Source organism: Nipponia nippon, unplaced genomic scaffold, assembly GCF_047370975.1.
Source record: "Nipponia nippon isolate SJK-2023a ecotype South Korea unplaced genomic scaffold, ASM4737097v1 scaffold_41, whole genome shotgun sequence".
In the NCBI taxonomy this organism is placed as follows: Eukaryota; Metazoa; Chordata; class Aves; order Pelecaniformes; family Threskiornithidae; genus Nipponia; species Nipponia nippon.
In genome coordinates this window covers 1445604-1461502 of record NW_028262360.1, presented here as the reverse complement: position 1 = coordinate 1461502, position 15899 = coordinate 1445604, and the positions used below count along the sequence as shown (strand labels likewise).

Here is a 15899-nt window from a genome sequence, read left to right as displayed (position 1 = left end):
AATCCATCCCAGTCCCTCCCAGTTCCCTCCTAAGCTCTCTCAGTCCCTTCCCAGTGCCTCATGCGGGGGGCAGAGGACGGGGCTCCTCACTGCTCCCCCACAAACGGTGATTTCCCCCCCCCCCCCCGCGTTCCCCTGCCCCAGTGACTCCAGAAACTCCCGGTTTGGGCAAACAGCGGCGTTTATTCCCCACGCGAGGCGGGGGCAGCCCCAGGGAGCAGGGTCCTGCCTCACCCCAAGGGCTCCCCTCGGGCCAGGAGCCGCAGCGGCACCAGGAAGAGGTTGAGGGGGCAGAGGCCGACCCCCCTCCAGCCGGAGGCCGGGGCAGCATCAGGGGCTGTGGCCGCGGCGGGGGGCCGGGGGGCCGTCAGGGCGGCGTAGGCCCCCCGGAGGTGGCTGTGCAGGGCGGTGCGGTCCAGGGCGCCCAGCTCCTGGGGGAGGGAGCCCAGCAGCGCCAGCACCACCGCCGATTCTGGGGGACACACACACGGCGTCAGGACCCGCCCCACGCCCTCCCGGGGGTGTCCCAGCCCCACGGGGGCGACAGCAGCGATGCTGTCCCCAATTTGGGACTGAGACCCCCCCCAGCGAGGAACAGACCACCCCCCCAGACCCCCCCCCCCCCGTCGCTCCCCAAATCCCCCTCCCTGCACCACCCCATGACACCGAAACCAGCAGGGGGGCCCCAAATTTCCCCCCAACACCCCCCCGGCATCAGGGACACCCGCTCACCGCCAGGGGGGAGCGCGGGGCCCTTCCCGCCCCGGCAGAGCCGCGCCAGGTACTCGTAGACCTTCTGGAAGTCGACGGCGAAGCCCGCGGGGGCACGGGGCTCAGGGAAGGGTGACGGGGGGGCTGCGGGGTCTCCCGGTGCCGCCCCCGCCCGATCCGGCGGTGCCACGGTGCCAGCGGGATGCGGGGGCACGGAGTGGAGGAGGCTCAGCGGCTCAGTGGCTGCGACAGTGAGGACCTGGAGGTAACAACGCAGGGACAGGGGGCCGTGACACACCCCGAGAGGTGCCCAGGGAGGAGGGGGGCCTGTCCCCTCCGCCCCCCCACCCAGAAGCCCCCCCAAACCCTCTCACCTGGGAGAAGGCGGCCGCCGTCGCCTCCTCCAGCCCCTCCGCCAGGGTCTCGGCCAACTCCAGCCACACCTGGAAGGCGAAGGGGGGTGACACCGGGCCCCAGCCACCCCCCTCGGGCAGGGACCCCCCACCCCTCACCCCCGCACCTCGATGGGGGCCGGGATCTGGGCGCGGCGGCGGCGCTGCTGCTCCAGGCAGTGCCGGTACTGGGTGCGCACAGCCTCCCGCGCCGCGCGGCCCCGCAGCCGGCACAGGAACGCCAGGATCTGCAGAGGGGGTCAGGGTCTGCGCTCCCACCGGGGGGGGGGACACGCGGGACGCCGCCTCCCGCCCGGGGGGGGCTGCGGCCGATGGGACACGCGGGGACACCTGTAGGGCTGGGGGGTGCCAGGGGATCCCGCACCCCCTTCTGCGGCCGCTGCTCCCCCCGGGAACCCAGCGATGGGGAACCGCGCGTCACCCCCCCAAGACCCCCACGTCCCCCCATCACCCCCGAGAGACCCCCACGTCATTCCCCAGGACTCCCACGTCACCCCCAGAGACCCCCACGTCATTCCCCAGGACGCCCACGTCACCCTCCAGCGTCCAGGGACCCCCCCCGTCAGCCTCCCACAGCCCCCGGGGGTGCAGGCGTCCCCCCTCCCATTCCCTTCCCTCCCCTCCCCGGGGGTCCGGGTCCCCCCACCCCCCGGCACCCGGATCCCCCTGCCTCCCCGCTCCCCCCAGGCGGCCGAGGGTCCCCGGTGCCCCCCGCCCCCACCTCGGCCTCGCTCCGCCGGGGCAGGCGCTCCCGCAGCGGCCGCGGTTGCAGCTCGGGGAGGCCGAGGGCGGCCTGAGCCCGCAGCGCCGCCAGCAGCGCCCGCTTCTCCCGCAGCGACCAGGCCGCTCGCGGCCGCTCCGGCTCCGCCGCCGCCCCCGGGCCCGTCACGTACCGCGCCGGGGCCAGGCGGGGCCGCAGCGGCGGCTTCATGGCGGCACCGGCCCGGGCCGCCGCCGGCGCGCGGAGATGGCGTCACTCGCGGCGCGCCCGCACGGCGTCGCCTGATGGCGCCACTCGCAGCGCGCCCAGAGCCGCGGGGCACGCCGGGAGTTGTAGTTCCAGCCCCCCCATTAATACACAGGGAGGCGGGGGTGGGGGCCGCGTTTATTCCACGTCTCGCGGCTGGCGGGGGGGGGGGGGGGGGGCGGGGGCGGCCCCGGGGGCGCCCGGGGGGCTCACGGGGCGGCTTCGGGGGCCTTGTCGTCGTCCGGGGGGCAGTCGATGAAATCTGCAAGCATGGTGGCCGTCTCGTCCAGCTCCTGGGGGGGGGGGGGGGGGGTCAGGAGTCGGGGGGGGGGGGGGCTGGGGAGGCAACTGCCCCTGCCCCCTCCCCCCCCGGACCCCCCCCGCCCCCCAAACTGCCCCCCGCTCCCCCAACCTGCCCCGGTCCCCCGCCCCCACGCCCCCCCCCCCCCTCCTTGGCCGCGGGGGGGGGGGGGTCCTCCTCCACCAGCGGGGGGGGCACGGGGGGGGGGGGGCTGCCGGCCCCCCCCGGGGAGTCGGGGTGTGGGGGCGGATGGGCCGCATCCAGGGCAGGGGGAGGCACCTCGGGGGGCTCCAGGAGGGGGGGTGGGGGCTCGGGGATGGCTGGTGGGGGCTCCCCCTCTTCCTCCCCCCCCTCCTGGGGGGCTTTGGTCCCCTCCTCCTCCTCTTCATCCTCCTCCTCTTCGTCCTCCTCCTCCTCCTCCTCGGCCGGGGGGTGCGGGTGGCCTTCGTCCACCTCCATCACCAGGGCGCCGGTGTCCCCCGGGGGCGGGGGGGGCTCCTCAGGCACAGGCAGGGGCTGCCCCTCCTCGGCGCCCCCTTCCTCCTCTTCCTCCTCCTCCTCCTCCTCGGAGAGGCCCTCGTCCTCCTCGTACTCCTCCTCATCCTCCTCGTACTCCTCCTCGCCCAGCTCTTCCTCCTCGTCGAACTCTTCCTCTTCCTCCTCCTCCTCCTCCTCTTCCTCCTCCTCGAAGAACTCTTCCTCCCCAAACTCCTCTTCTTCCTCCTCCTCCTCTTCCTCTTCCTCCTCCTCCTCGCTGCTGTTGATGTTGATCACGGCCGGGTCGGGCTCCCCGGGGATCCCCGGAGGCTCCGGTGGGGCAGCCGGGGGGAGGACGGGGGGCAGCGGCGGCGGTGGGGGCGGCGGCGGGGGCCCCGGCTCCTCGGGGGGCTCGGGGGGCGCCGGCGGGGGCGAGGGGGGGGGCGGCGGGGGCCCCCCGCTCTTGGGGGCGGGGGGTGAAGGGGGAGCGCCCCGCTTGGGGACGATGACCACGCTGTCGTCCGAGTCGCTCTCCAGGGAGATCTCCACGTCCGAGGGCTCCTCCTTGTCGTAGTGCACGAAGACGGGGCGCCGGGGGCGGCCCCCCGCCAGGCCCCCCTCCTCCTCACCCCCGGGGGCGGCGGGGGGCTGCCCGGGGGGGGCCTCCCCGGGAGGTTCCTCCGCCAGCGGCGGCAGCCGGGGGGGCCCCAGCGGGTTGGGGGGGGCGGCCCGGGGTGCCCCCGGGAAGGCAGGGGGTGGCAGGGGGCGGAAGGGGGGGGCAGGGGGCTCCGGGGGGGCCCCCGGGATGGCGGTGGGGTGCAGGGGGGGCACCCAGGGCCGGGCCAGGGCGTTGGCCACCACCAGGGCTTCGGTGCAGATGGAGGAGACCTGGATGGGGGGGCGGGAGGTTACCGGGGGAGGGGCTTTGGGGGTCCCCGGGGGGTCTCCGGTGTAGGATGGAGGTGTCCCTGGGGGGATGGAGGGGCCCGTGGGTCCCGGCTCCCCGATGGGGGGGTCCCACAGGGTCAGGCGGTGGGGTGAGGGGGGTCTCTAAGGATCCCAGCTGTAGGACAGGAGTTTTTAGGGGTGCCTGGGGGGGGTCCTGGCTGTGAAATGGGGGAACCCCAGGCGGGAAGGAGGTCCCAGGGGGGACAAGGGGGCCCCAGCTCTGGCACAGGGGGTCCTCAGGGGGTGTCACAGCCTGTGTGCATCTCAGCTAAGGGCGGGGGGGTCCCGGGGGGTCCCAGCTGTGAAATGGGGGGACCTGAGTGGCACAAGGGCAGACCCCAGAGGGATAAAGCAGGGGGGGCAGGAGACATAAAGAGTCCCTGGGGGATGGGGACGCCCTGGGGGTCCCAGCTCTGGGATGGGGGGGCCTGGGGAGGATCGGGGGCCCCTGGGGGTCCCAGCTCTGGGATGGGGGGGGGCCTGGGGATGATCGGGGGGCCCTGGGGGTCCCAGAGAAGGACTGGAGGGTCCCGGGGGTTCCCTGCCCATCTCACCTGGAGGGCCGGGTCGCGCTGGCCCTGGCCGAAGGCGCGCAGGGCGCAGTGGAGCGGGGGGGGCCCGGCGGGGGCGGGGGCCAGCACCAGGGCCAGCAGCAGCTGGTAGAGGGCAGCCCGGCACGGGGGGCTGGCGTACGGGGTGCCGGGGGGGCCGGCGGCCGCGGCAGTGGGCCCGGGGGGCACCTCAGTCTGTGGCAGCCGCAGCAGCAGTGGCACCACCAGCTCCTGCAGCCGCTGGCAAAGGGACAGGGAGGGTGTGAGGGGAGGGGGCACAGCCCTCTCGGCCCCACACCTGCCCCCCCAAATCCCCGGTACCCCCCCAGCCCCACGGAGCCCCCCCCTCACCCCCTTACCCGGTGCGTCTCCTCCTTGATCAGCGGCCCCCCCGTCAGGATGGCGCGACGCAGCGCTGGAAGGAAATGGGAGTCAGTGACGGGGCAATCGGGGGGGGGTCCCCCTTTCCCCCCACCCCACAACACCGATAGGGGTCTTGGAGAGCCACAACAGGTGATCGGGGGGGCTCCCCTTTCCCCTGACCCCCCCACCACCAACAGGGGGTCACAACAGGGGAGTGAGGCCCCACCTCAGCCCCAAGGGAGGGGTGCAGCCCCCGGTGCCCCCAGGGAGGTCCCGGCCCTCCCGTACCTCGCAGGGCGGCCCGGCACACATCGCTGTTGGCCGCCGGCTCCAGCTTGCGGTGCAGGGCGGGGGCGTCCCCCCCGTCCCCCAGCTTGGGCCGTTTCGGGGCGCTGGGTTTGGGGTCTGCCTTCAGCTGCGGGGAGGAGAGAGAAGAGGGGGTACCGGGCGTCTGGGGGGGGGGGGGGGGGGCAGGGGTCCGGGGGGGCTCACCTTGATGCCCTCGGCCGGGGGGGTGATATCGCTGAGCAGATGGGCCAGCAGCACCTCGCTGGGGGCGCCGGGGCCCTGCAGCACCCCCGAGGCGGCGCCCGCCACCTCCACCCACAGCTCCAGCACCTGGTACAGGCGGGTGCGCACCGCACTGGGGGCGCAGGGCGTCAGGGGGGGCGCGGGGGACCCCCAAACATCCCCCTGCACCCCCAGGGACCCCCAAACCTCCCTGTATCCCCCTGCTGCCCCAGGGACCCCCAAACCTTCCCCTGTGCCCCCAGCTGCCCTGGAACATCAAGGACAGCCACAGGGCCACCCCAGGAGCAGCAGAGACCCATGGAGGTGCCCCCGCCCCGCTGCTGGGAGCCCCCAGCCTGTTGCCCCCCATACCTGAAAGGCTTCTCCTGTCCCGGCAGCGCAGCCTCGCGGGTGCCGCTCCAGGCGCTCAGCACTTGGGGGAAGAGGCGGCCCAGGACGCTGCCCCAGCGCACCAGGCGCGCCCCACACCTGCGGGGTGGCGTCAGGCCTGCGCGACGGCTCCCGGCCCCCCAGTGCAGCCACAGCCCCCCATCACACCCCACGGCCCCCCACGGTCCCCCCAGCACAGCCCCGGCCCTCCAGCGCGCCCCATGTGCCCCCAGCGCCACCCTTCCCTCCCCACTTTTCTCCCAGCGCATCTCCGCTGTCCCCAGTGTCCCCAGAGCACCCCCAGGTGCCTCCCAGTTCACTCTAGTTCCCTCCTAGTACACCTCCAGTGTCCCCCATCCACCCCCAGCACAGCCCCAGTGCCTCCAGCACCCCCTCAGGACTCTCCCAGTTCACTCCAGTTCCCTCCCTGCACAGCCCCAAGTACCCCCAATACCCCCATAAGCCTCCTGGTCCCCCCAGTGCACCCCAGTTCTCTTCCAGCATGACCCCAGTGTCCCTAGTCACTCCCAAACCCCCCCAGCCCACCCAGACTCACGCCAGGATGAGGGAGGAGAGCACGTCGAGCATGTCCAGGTGGACTGAGGGCAACAGCAGCATCTTCAGGGGACCGTCCCCAAACCAGTTCTGGGGGGGACAGGGCACGGGTGGGATCCAGGGCATCCCCTCTGCAGCCCCGAATGCCCGCCCCCCCCCAGCACCAAGGTTGCAGCCAGGGGCTCAGCCGCCCCGGGGAGGGGCTCGGGGACCCTCCTCCGCCACACTCACAATGTTCTTGCTGGTGATGTTCAGGGCACGGCAGATGAGGTCTAAAATATCCTGGACGGGCACGGTGACGGGGGCCACAAAGTCCTTGCTGCCAGAGAAGGAGGGTCAGGGGGGGCTGGGGGTCCAGGGGACATGGCTGGGGGCTCTGGGGGAGCGGGTCTGGGGGCCGGTACCTGAGCAGGAGCTGGAGCACGCGGGCCAGCCCCGAGAAGCGGTTGTGCAGGGTGAGGACGAAGCCGGTGTCCCCGTCCTGGGGGGCCGGCAGCAGCATCTCCACCCCTGGCCCCTCGTAGGGCAGCGGGTCTGGGGGGGCAGCATTAGTGCCAAGGCATCTCCGGGAGCCCCCCTGGGATCCGTCAGCCTCCAGAGCCCCCCAAAACATCCCTCACAGTCCCTCCCACCCTGCCAGTGTTCCCAAACTGTCTATCAGAGCCTCTACTCCTCCAACGTCCCCCCAAACACTCCTTATGGTCTCTGTATCCCTCCAGAACCCCCCAAAACCACCCCTGAGGGTCTCTGCATGCCCCCAGTGTCCCCCCAAACCACTTCTCAGGGTCCTCGCAGCCCCCCAGTGTCCCCCAAACCACTCTCAGGGTCTTTCCATATTCTCAGTACCCCCAAAATCATCTCTTAATGTCTCTGTAGGCACAAACTCCCCCAAAACCACCCCTCAGAGTCTCTCCATGTCTCTGAAGTCCCCCAAAATCACTTCTCAGGATCTGCTCACCCCCCCAAATACCTCCTAAAGCCACCCCTCAGGGTCCCTCTGTGCCCCCTGACTCCCCCAAAGCCACCCCTGAGGGTCTCTCCATGCCCCCAGAGCCCCCCAAACGCCTCCCGAGGGCCCCTCCATGCCCCGGCCCCCACCCACCAGTCTCGCTGCCCTCGAAGAGCGCCCCGAGCAGCCCGTGCAGGGTGGCCAGCAGCCCCTGCACCTCCTGGTTCCAGCACTCCGTGTGCCGCAGCCCCTGCGAGAAGCCCCGGCCCAGGGCCGGCAGCAGCGCATAGCACTCGCAGGCCAGCTAGGGGGGGGCGGGACGCACGTCAGGACCCCCGCCACCCTCACCCCCGGGCTGCCGTGGGCCCCCAGATCCCCCCAAAGAACTGCCTCAGCCCCTCAAGGTCCCTCCAAGGGCTGTGTTTCTGTACCCCAGGGACCCCTCAGCTCCTACAAGAGCCCAGGACCCCCCCCAGGCCCCCCCAGCAGCCCCGATCCACCAATGACTGCCCCACCCCCAAGGCTGCCCAGGGCCCCCCAGGGCTGCTCCAGCCACGCCTGCAGATGCCCTGACCCCCTAGACCCTGCCCAGGGCTCTTCTGGCCTCCCTAGGGCCCCCTTATCCTCCGCAGGGCCCTCTTGGGTGCCCATGCTTTCCCTAGGACCCCTCCAAGCATTGCCCTAGCCGCCCCCAGGGGTCCCAACTGCCCCCCGCAGCCCCCTGAGGCTGGCCACAGCCCCCAGGACGTACCCTGGGCCCCCCAGGGCTCCCTCAGCCCCACACCTTCAACCTGCTGTGAGCCCCCCCCCGCCAAAAAGCTTCAGGGTCCCCCCACGGCTGCCCTGTCTACCTGCTGCAGCTGTGGGGACTCGGAGTCGATGCGGGAGAGGAAATACGCCGCCAGCTTTCCCTGTGGGAGACGAGGGGTGATGAAAGGGGGACGACACAGAGCGTGAGCCCCCCCTGCCACAGCCTCCTGGGGCTGGGCAAGGCACGGAGCCCCCAAATCCCTGGCGGGGGTGCTCACCCGCATGGAGCCGCAGGCCCGGGGGTAGAAGGTCATGCAGGACTTGATGCCCTCCAGCGTGGAGACCTCACACTGTGGGGGGAGGGGGTGAGCAGGGCAGGCACGGACCCCCAGCCCCCCCCCCCCCCCCGAGTCCCCTGTGCCCCTCCTAACCCCCCCAAATCCCCCACGTGCCCCCAGGCTCTCCCTCCCAAACCCCAGTGTCCCCACAGCCCTCCTCGCGTCCCCCAAACCTCCCTGTACCCCCCAGCTCCCCGTGTCACCTCCTCACTCCCCTGTCTGTTGCCCAAGCCCCCCAAAACGTATCCCCCTCATCCCTCTGTGCCCCAGCCGTGCCCCCAGCCCCCTGTGACCCCCCCCCCCCCAATCCCCCTGTCATCCCCCAGCCCCTCTGTGACCCTCCCCAGCCCCCCGTGAACCCCCATGTGCCCCCCCCGCCCCCCTGTGACACTTCCCAACCCTCCATGAGCCCTCCCAGCCCCCGTGCGTGTCCCCCCAGCCCCTGCCTGTCCCCCCTCAGCCCCACCTCGGGCTTGAGGGCCAGCAGGGAGGTGAGCAGCCCAGGGATGTGGTTGGTGCCGATGTCCCGCGCCAGCTCGGGCAGTTGGGCGGAGAAGAGCAGCAGGTCGTGGAGCACGGCCACCCCTAGCGCCATGGTGGGGGCCGGGTCCTGCGACTGGGGGGGCGGGGGGTCAGCGTGGCCCCTCCTTGGGACGGCCCCCATGTCCTCCCAGTATACCCAGTCACCCACTGCCCCCAGCCCCGTCCCAGCTCCCCAGGGGCAGTGCTGCCCTCCAGGCCCCCGGGGATCACCAGGGGACCCCCCCAGGACCTCTGCAGCCCCCCCCAGGGACCCCCTCAGAAACCCCCCAGCCCCCCAGTGACCTCTACAGCCCCCCCAGATACCCCTCTAGCCCCTCAGGACACCCCCAGCCCCCCCAGGGACCCCCCCAGGGACCCCTCTGGCCCCCCAGGGACCTCCTCAGGAACCCCCCAGTCCCCCAGGGCCCCCTCTAGCCCCTCAGGACACCCCCAGCCCGCCCCCCCCAGCCCCCAGGGACCCCCCAGGGCCCCCTCTAGCCCCTCAGGACCCCCCCAGGCCCCCCGGCCCACCTGGAGCAGGTGCTGCAGGCAGCGCAGCCAGCCCAGGCAGTGCTGCTGGAAGGGCTCGGTCGGGCTCTCGCTCACCAGCAGCGACAGCAGGCACAGCCCCTCGAACCTGCAACGCCATTGGCTGCTGCATGCAGGGCCCGCCCCTGCAGCCCCGCCCACTGATGGCATGCCCCACCCTCCCCACCCCCTGGGGGATCCCACTTCTGATTGGCTGCTGTGGCCCCAAATCCCACCCCTCATCATGTGAGGGAGCCAATGGGAATGAGTACAATAAGGGCCTGGTGCAATACACGATGCCTGATTGGCTGCCTGCCTGCATGGCCCCACCCACCAGGGCAGGAACTCCCTGTGGATTGGGTGCTGTCTCTAGTGCCGCCCACCATGTATTGAGGAACCAACAGGAAGGAACAGATCGAGGGTGTGGTACAGGGAGGACACGCCCACTCTGACTCAGCCAATGGAACACCACACCACAAGGGTGTGCCACCAATATAGCCTCTGATTGGTTGTCTATTCTGGTAGCCCCACCCCCCCATAATAAAACAGCCAATGAGGAACAGGGCTATGTAGGCATGAGGCATGCAACCCATCCTCATTCTGATTGGCTGCCTGCCCATGCAGCCCTGCCCCCAAGGGATAAAATCTCTTTTGATTGGTTTCTCCCACCCCCATGAAAGCAACCAGCCAATAGCAACACAGCTACCATTTAGCAGCAACCCCACTGCCTAACGAGCTAGCCACGCCCCCTGCATGAGCCGACACCACTTTCTCATTGGCTCACACCTCACTTTTTACCCCGCCCCCCAGCTCAGTAGCCAATGAGGAAGCAGACCGCCAAGCAGCCGCACGCCCCGATTGGCCGAGGCGGCCATCACTCACCGGGTCTTCATGGAGCCGAGGCGGGCGCTGGTGACGCCGACGAGGCCCCCAATGGCCTGGGCGCTCTGGGGTCAGGAGTCGGGGTCAGGAGGGGGCCCCCAGGGGTCGCGCGGGGGGGGGGGGAGTCACGAGGGAGCGGGAGGTCAGGGGTCACCGGGAGCCACGTGGGGCCCAACGGGAGGGAAGGAGAGGTCCCGGGGGGCGGGGTCCGGGGGGGGGGGGCGGGGACCGGAGGCGGGGCCGGGGAGGGGGAGGGGCTCCGGGGCCAGGGGCGGGTCCCGTTCCTGGGGCCGCGTCCCGATGCCGGCGGGGGGGGGGGGGGGGGTGGGCTCCCGGCGCCCGCGGGGGTCCCGCTCCCGCCCCCTGTACCCCCCCCCGCACCTGCGTGCCCGCGCTGTCCCGCAGCCCCCGCACGAGCCCCGGGAGCGCGCGCCGGGAGGGCGGGAGCGCGCTCAGCGCCTCCAGCAGCGGCGCGGCGGGGGCGCGCGCCGCTGCCACCGCCGCCATCGCCGCCGCACGCGTCACCGTCCGCGCGCCCGGGCGCCGTCTGATGAAGTCACGCCGCGCGGGGAGGCGGGGCCTCGGGGGCGGGACGGGGACTCGGGGAGGGGCCTCAGGGAGGGGCGGGGCTGGCTGCGGGAGGGGCGGGTCCTCGGAGAGGGGCGGGGCGTGGAGGCGGGAGGGGGCGCCCCGGAAGGGGTCGCTGCCCTTTGCCCCCGCCCCCTCCCCTGCGCCGTGACGTTGCCCCCCGCCTCCCCGCCGCGGCCTCGGATTGGCTGCGCCGCCCCCTCCACGTGACCCGGGGCCCGGCCATGGCCTCGCTCCGGCCCGCGGTGCCGCCCAGGTGGGTCCGGGGACCCGCCGGCCCCGCTGCCGCTGCATAGCGCCGGGACCCTCCGGGACCCGCCAGCCCCGCCGCCGCATAGAGCCGGGGACCCTCCTGGGACCCCACCGGGGCCCGCCGCCGCCTGCAGCCGGGGACCCCCGCGACCCTCCGTGACCCCCGGGACCCGCCAGCCTCGCCGAGGAGAGCCGCCCCCCCCCCCCCCCGCCCCGGGCCCCCCGGCCCCAGCATGGGGGAGAAGACGGGCACCAGGTGAGGGGCTTGGGCCTGCCGCGCGTGGGGGTGACAGCTCCCCCTGGGGCCGGGGCCCCCCCTGCACAGCCCGGGGGGACGGGGAGGGCTGCGACCCTACGGGGGAGGGGGGGGCCCGCCCCGGCCCGGCCGCCTGGGTCCCCTGGGCAGCGCCCCAGCCCCCCGCGGGGAGGGGCAGGAGGAAGCGGCGGGGGGAGGAAGCGCTGACCGCGGGGGGGGGGGGGGGGGGGGGCTGGGGGGCCCCTCCCAGCCCCGCAGCGAACTGGGACCCCCCCGTCCCCCCGGCTGTGAGGCTGCACCCCCAGCCCCCCGCTGCTGGAGGTCCCGGATGGGGGGGGAGCGAGCCCTATCCCCCCCAGAGGAGGGGGGGCCCTGTGGGGCCCATGGCCGCCCCTGCTTCCTGCTGGGCAGAAAACAGGAACCACCGTGGCTGGGCCCCCCCGGCGCCTCCCAGTGCCCCCCCATCACCTCCCAGTGCCTTCCAGTGGAGCTGGGGGGGCTCAGGCCCCTTCACCCCAGCATGAGGAGCTTGGGGGTCCCAGGCACGGTGGGTGGGGGCTGTTCCAGGGCAGGTTTAGCACTTGGGAACACGCAGACACACGTTTTGGGGCGGTGAGGACTTTGGGGGGGGCTGGCTGTGCCCCTGAAAGGGGGGGCAGGGAAAGTTGCACGGCTTTGGGGGGTGCCCCCAAGACCCCTCTCTCCCCCATAAAACACCCACCCCCAAAAAAGCTGCTTTGACCGTTTTTTGGCCCCACAGGGTGTTCAAGAAATCCAGCCCTAACTGCAAGGTGAGGCCCTGGATGGGGGATGTGACCCCCTGCCCCCCCCCCCCCCCCAGGGGGAGCTTGGAGGCCCCCAACTCCCCCGTTACCCCTGACACGAGCTGTGTCCATCCTTAGCTCCCTGTGGGGATGGGGGGGGGTGGCATTCACATGCCCATGGTGGCAATTTGGGCCCCCCCTCCTTGTCAGGGGGCTGCTGGCCCCCTCCTTGGGGGGGTCCCCATGGCCTGACCCCCTTGTACTTGCCCCCCCAGCTCACCGTCTACTTGGGCAAGAGGGACTTTGTGGATCACCTGGATCGGGTGGACCCTGTGGGTGAGTGGGGTTTGGGGGGGCTGCCAGAGAGGTTGGGGGCACCTGGGGGGGCTGCTGAGGCATTTGAGGGGGTCTGGGTTGCTCTGGGGCTGCTGTGGGGCTGGGGGGCCCTCGCCTCCCCCTGACGCCCCCTCCCCTTGCAGATGGGGTGGTGCTGGTGGACCCCGACTACCTGAAGGACCGGAAAGGTGAGGGCCAGGGGGGACATCACGGGGGGCTCCCACCCCTCCCGGGGGACGCCCAGGTCCCCCCCGCCGGACGCCTGGGTCCCACGGCCACCCCCCCCCCGCCCCTCCGCAGTGTTTGTGACGCTGACCTGCGCCTTCCGCTACGGCCGGGAGGACCTGGATGTCCTGGGCCTCTCCTTCCGCAAGGACCTGTTCGCTGCCACCCGCCAGGCCGTGCCCCCCCTGCCCGAGGAGCGCCGGCCCCCCACCCGCCTGCAGCAGCGCCTGCTCCGCAAGCTGGGCCCTGCCGCGCACCCCTTCGCCTTCACGGTGAGCCCTGCCCCACGGCTGGCCTGGGGGCCCTGCTGCCTGTGGGGCACCTCGCCCCATAGCCGGTTTGGGGTCCCCTGCCCCTCGTTAGCCCCCGGCCCCTCTCGCTCCCCAGATCCCCCAGAACCTGCCCTGCTCTGTGACGCTGCAGCCTGGTCCCGAGGACACTGGCAAGGTGGGGCTGGGGGGGGGCCTGGGGGACAAGGGGGGTTATTGGGGGGCTGTGAGGGCTGCGGGTTATTTGGGGGGACAAGGGATGACTGGGGGGGGCAGTGGTGTTACGGGGGTCCTATCCTGTGTGTGCGTGTCCCCCAGGCCTGCGGCGTCGACTTCGAGATCCGGGCATTCTGCGCTAAATCCCTGGAGGAAAAGATCCACAAGAGGTGGGGGGAACCCAGGCGTCCGGCTGACCCCACCCCCTCGGGACCCCTCTTCGGGGGGACCCAGGCGTCGGGGCTCCCTGTCCCGGGGACTCAGGCATCAGGACCCCTGTCCCCCCCCCCCAGGAACTCGGTGCGGCTGGTGATCCGCAAAGTTCAGTACGCGCCTGAGCAGCCCGGCCCCCAGCCCAGCGCCGAGACCACCCGCCACTTCCTCATGTCCGAGCGCTCCCTGCACCTGGAGGCCTCGCTGGACAAGGAGGTGGGGGGCCTGGGAGGGGGTTTGGGGGTCCCAGGCATGGGGCAGGGGCGGGGGGGGGCTTGGGAGGGGGTTTGGGGGTAGCAGGCGTGGGGCAGGGGCTGGGGGGGGGGCCTGGGAGGGGGTTTGGGGGTTCCAGGTGTGGGGCAGGGGCTGGGGGGGGGGGGGCCTGGGAGGGGGTTTGGGGGTTCCAGGCGTGGGGCAGGGGCTGGGGGGTCTGTGAGGGGGGGACGGGGTGCCATGGGCCGCGGTGCTGAGCCAGTGCCCCCCCAGCTTTACTACCATGGGGAGCCCCTGAACGTCAACGTCCACGTCACCAACAACTCCAGCAAGAGCATCAAGAGGATCAAAGTCACCGGTACAGGGCTGGGGGGAGACAGAGGGAGCGAGGCAGGGGATTGGGGGGATATTGGGGACGGGAGGGGACGTGGGTGGCACAGAGGAGGTGGTGGGATGTGGGGGGGCACTGGAGGACCGGGGGTGACCCGGTGCTGTCCCCACAGTGCGGCAGTTCGCTGACATCTGCCTCTTCAGCACCGCCCAGTACAAGTGTCCCGTGGCCCAGATAGAGCAGGAGTGAGTGACCTCCCCCATGACCCCCGCAGGCCCCCTGACCCCCCCCAGGAGCCCCCCAATCCCCTCAACATCCTGGGGACCCCCGAAACCTCTGGGGACCCCCCAACTCCTGATCCCTTGCCCTGATGGTGACCCTGTAACCCTGCCTGACCCCACAGCTCCCCTGGGGTGACCCCTGACCCCTGTGCTGATCTCTGACCCCTTGCCCTGGGGTGCCCCCATGGCCTGGCATGCCCCTGCACCCCCTGACCCGTTGTCCCTGGGGTGGCCCCTGACCCCACGCCCCCCCCCCCTCCAGGGACCAGGTCCCCCCCAGCGCTACCTTCTGCAAGGTCTACACCCTGACCCCGCTGCTGCGCAACAACCGGGAGCGGCGGGGGCTGGCGCTGGACGGGCAGCTGAGGCACGGGGACACCAACCTGGCCTCCAGCACCATGTGGGGGGGGGGGGCGGCTGCGGGGGGCGTGGGGAGGGAGCGCCCCCCGGGGGAGTCCTGGGGGACATTGCCCCCCCTCCCAGCCACCTGCATGGGGCAGAGCGGGGCTGGGGGGGGATGTGAGGGCTGTGGGAGGGGTAAAGGGGGGTCCAGGGGGATAAGGGGGGCTGTGGAGGGGTGTAAGGGGTACGGGAGGCGTGAGGGGGGTCTGGGGGGTGTAAGGGGGCTCTGGAGGGGTGTAAGGGGTGTGGGAGGGATGAGGGGGGCTCTGGGGGGGGGGTAAGGGGGCTGGGGGGTATGGGGGGGCACCCAGCGGGGTCATGGGGACCCTGTGCCCCGGGGGGGTGGGGTGTCACGTGTGTCCCCCCCGTTAATGCCCTCCCGCAGTGTCAGGGAGGGGGCGAACAAGGAGGTGCTGGGGATCCTGGTCTCCTACCGCGTCAAGGTGAAGCTGGTGGTGGCTCGCGGCGGGTACGTGGCCCCCCCCCACACCCCACCCCATGTCCCCGGGACCCCCCTGCCCCCCCCTGACCCCCTCCTCCCCACAGGGATGTCTCGGTGGAGCTGCCCTTCGTCCTCATGCACCCCAAGCCCCCCGAGCCCTGCCCGCCCCCACGGCCCCAGTCAGGGAAGGGTGAATGCGGGGGGAGGGGGGACGATGACAGTGGGGGGGGGGGGGCTGGAACCCCCTGGCGTCACCCCCACACCCTCTTCCCCCCCAGCGCTCCCCGACACAGACGCCCCCCTCGACACCAACCTCATCGAGTTCGAGACCAAGTGAGTGGGGGGGGGGGGGATGGCCTGGGGGGGGCAGAGCCCGACCCCCCCCCAGGGCAGAGCCCCCCCAGGGGGATTTGGGGTCCCTGAGAGCAGAGCGGGGCTGGGGGTGGTGGAGGTGGGGGTCCCTGATACGGGAGTTGGGGAGGGGGAATCCCCGGGGGGGCTGCCCCCTGCCGCAGAGGGGGCCACGGGGGGGTAATTCGGGGTGTCCCCCCCCAGCTACGGGCCAGATGACGACATCGTCTTCGAGGACTTCGCCCGCCTGCGCCTGAAGGGGCTGAAGGACGAGAAGGACGAGGAGGAGCAGCTGTGATAGGGACCCCCCCAGACCCCTCCCTGGGACCCCCCCCCCCCCGCCTCCCCCCCCATCTGACTGCTGTACAGGGGCTCCCCGCCCCCCGAGGGGGGCCATTTCAGGGGGACCCCAGCCCCCCCCCAAGCACTGGACTCGACTGGGCATTACCCCCCCACTGTTTATATGTACATTAATTTTTAAAGAAGTTCTGGGGACCCCCCCCCGAGCCCCCCCAGCCCTGTCCCCCCTCTCCGGCTGCGTCCCAGGGGGCTGGGGCCGCGGGGGGGTCATTGGGGTCAATAAACCCTTTGAGCCGGGCCTGGCG

The 15899-nt window shown here is 72.3% G+C and overlaps 3 protein-coding genes across 6 annotated transcripts; 1 reads left to right on the top strand and 2 right to left on the bottom strand.

Moving 5' to 3' along the window:
- Window positions 1-163: 163 nt before the first annotated feature.
- Window positions 164-2199, bottom strand: SNAPC2 (small nuclear RNA activating complex polypeptide 2). 2 transcript variants are annotated; one of them, XM_087777739.1, is made up of 5 exons: window positions 1846-2199; window positions 1232-1351; window positions 1086-1154; window positions 733-970; window positions 164-472 (listed from the first exon to the last, which is right to left on the bottom strand). In XM_087777739.1, the coding sequence occupies exons 1-5, from the start codon at window positions 2053-2055 to the stop codon at window positions 231-233; spliced, it is 879 nt and encodes a 292-aa protein (XP_087633865.1). In that variant the 5' UTR covers window positions 2056-2199; the 3' UTR covers window positions 164-230. The 2 variants fall into 2 exon arrangements, with proteins under 2 accessions (XP_087633865.1, XP_087633866.1); XM_087777740.1 differs by lacking the exon at window positions 1232-1351 and having other exon boundaries at window positions 1846-2198.
- A 90-nt stretch (window positions 2200-2289) lies between these two features.
- On the bottom strand, window positions 2290-10701 carry PELP1 (proline, glutamate and leucine rich protein 1). The gene is made up of 17 exons (XM_087777745.1): window positions 10537-10701; window positions 10156-10220; window positions 9277-9382; window positions 8690-8839; window positions 8164-8235; window positions 7987-8046; window positions 7289-7439; window positions 6591-6720; window positions 6418-6505; window positions 6188-6276; window positions 5614-5730; window positions 5224-5374; window positions 5020-5146; window positions 4728-4783; window positions 4372-4608; window positions 2539-3757; window positions 2290-2386 (listed from the first exon to the last, which is right to left on the bottom strand). The coding sequence occupies exons 1-17, from the start codon at window positions 10660-10662 to the stop codon at window positions 2301-2303; spliced, it is 3030 nt and encodes a 1009-aa protein (XP_087633871.1). The 5' UTR covers window positions 10663-10701; the 3' UTR covers window positions 2290-2300.
- Window positions 10702-10838: 137 nt separating this feature from the next.
- Window positions 10839-15876, top strand: ARRB2 (arrestin beta 2). 3 transcript variants are annotated; one of them, XM_087777736.1, is made up of 15 exons: window positions 10842-11251; window positions 12012-12042; window positions 12291-12351; window positions 12495-12539; window positions 12652-12848; window positions 12964-13023; window positions 13164-13231; window positions 13355-13490; window positions 13761-13845; window positions 13991-14063; window positions 14362-14499; window positions 14887-14970; window positions 15048-15127; window positions 15222-15276; window positions 15499-15876. In XM_087777736.1, exons 1-15 carry the CDS (start codon window positions 11229-11231, stop codon window positions 15590-15592), a joined length of 1230 nt encoding a protein of 409 aa, XP_087633862.1. In that variant the 5' UTR covers window positions 10842-11228; the 3' UTR covers window positions 15593-15876. The 3 variants fall into 3 exon arrangements, with proteins under 3 accessions (XP_087633864.1, XP_087633863.1, XP_087633862.1); XM_087777738.1 differs by lacking the exon at window positions 14362-14499 and having other exon boundaries at window positions 10839-11251; XM_087777737.1 differs by lacking the exon at window positions 12964-13023 and having other exon boundaries at window positions 10840-11251.
- The last annotated feature ends 23 nt before the right edge of the window (window positions 15877-15899 follow it).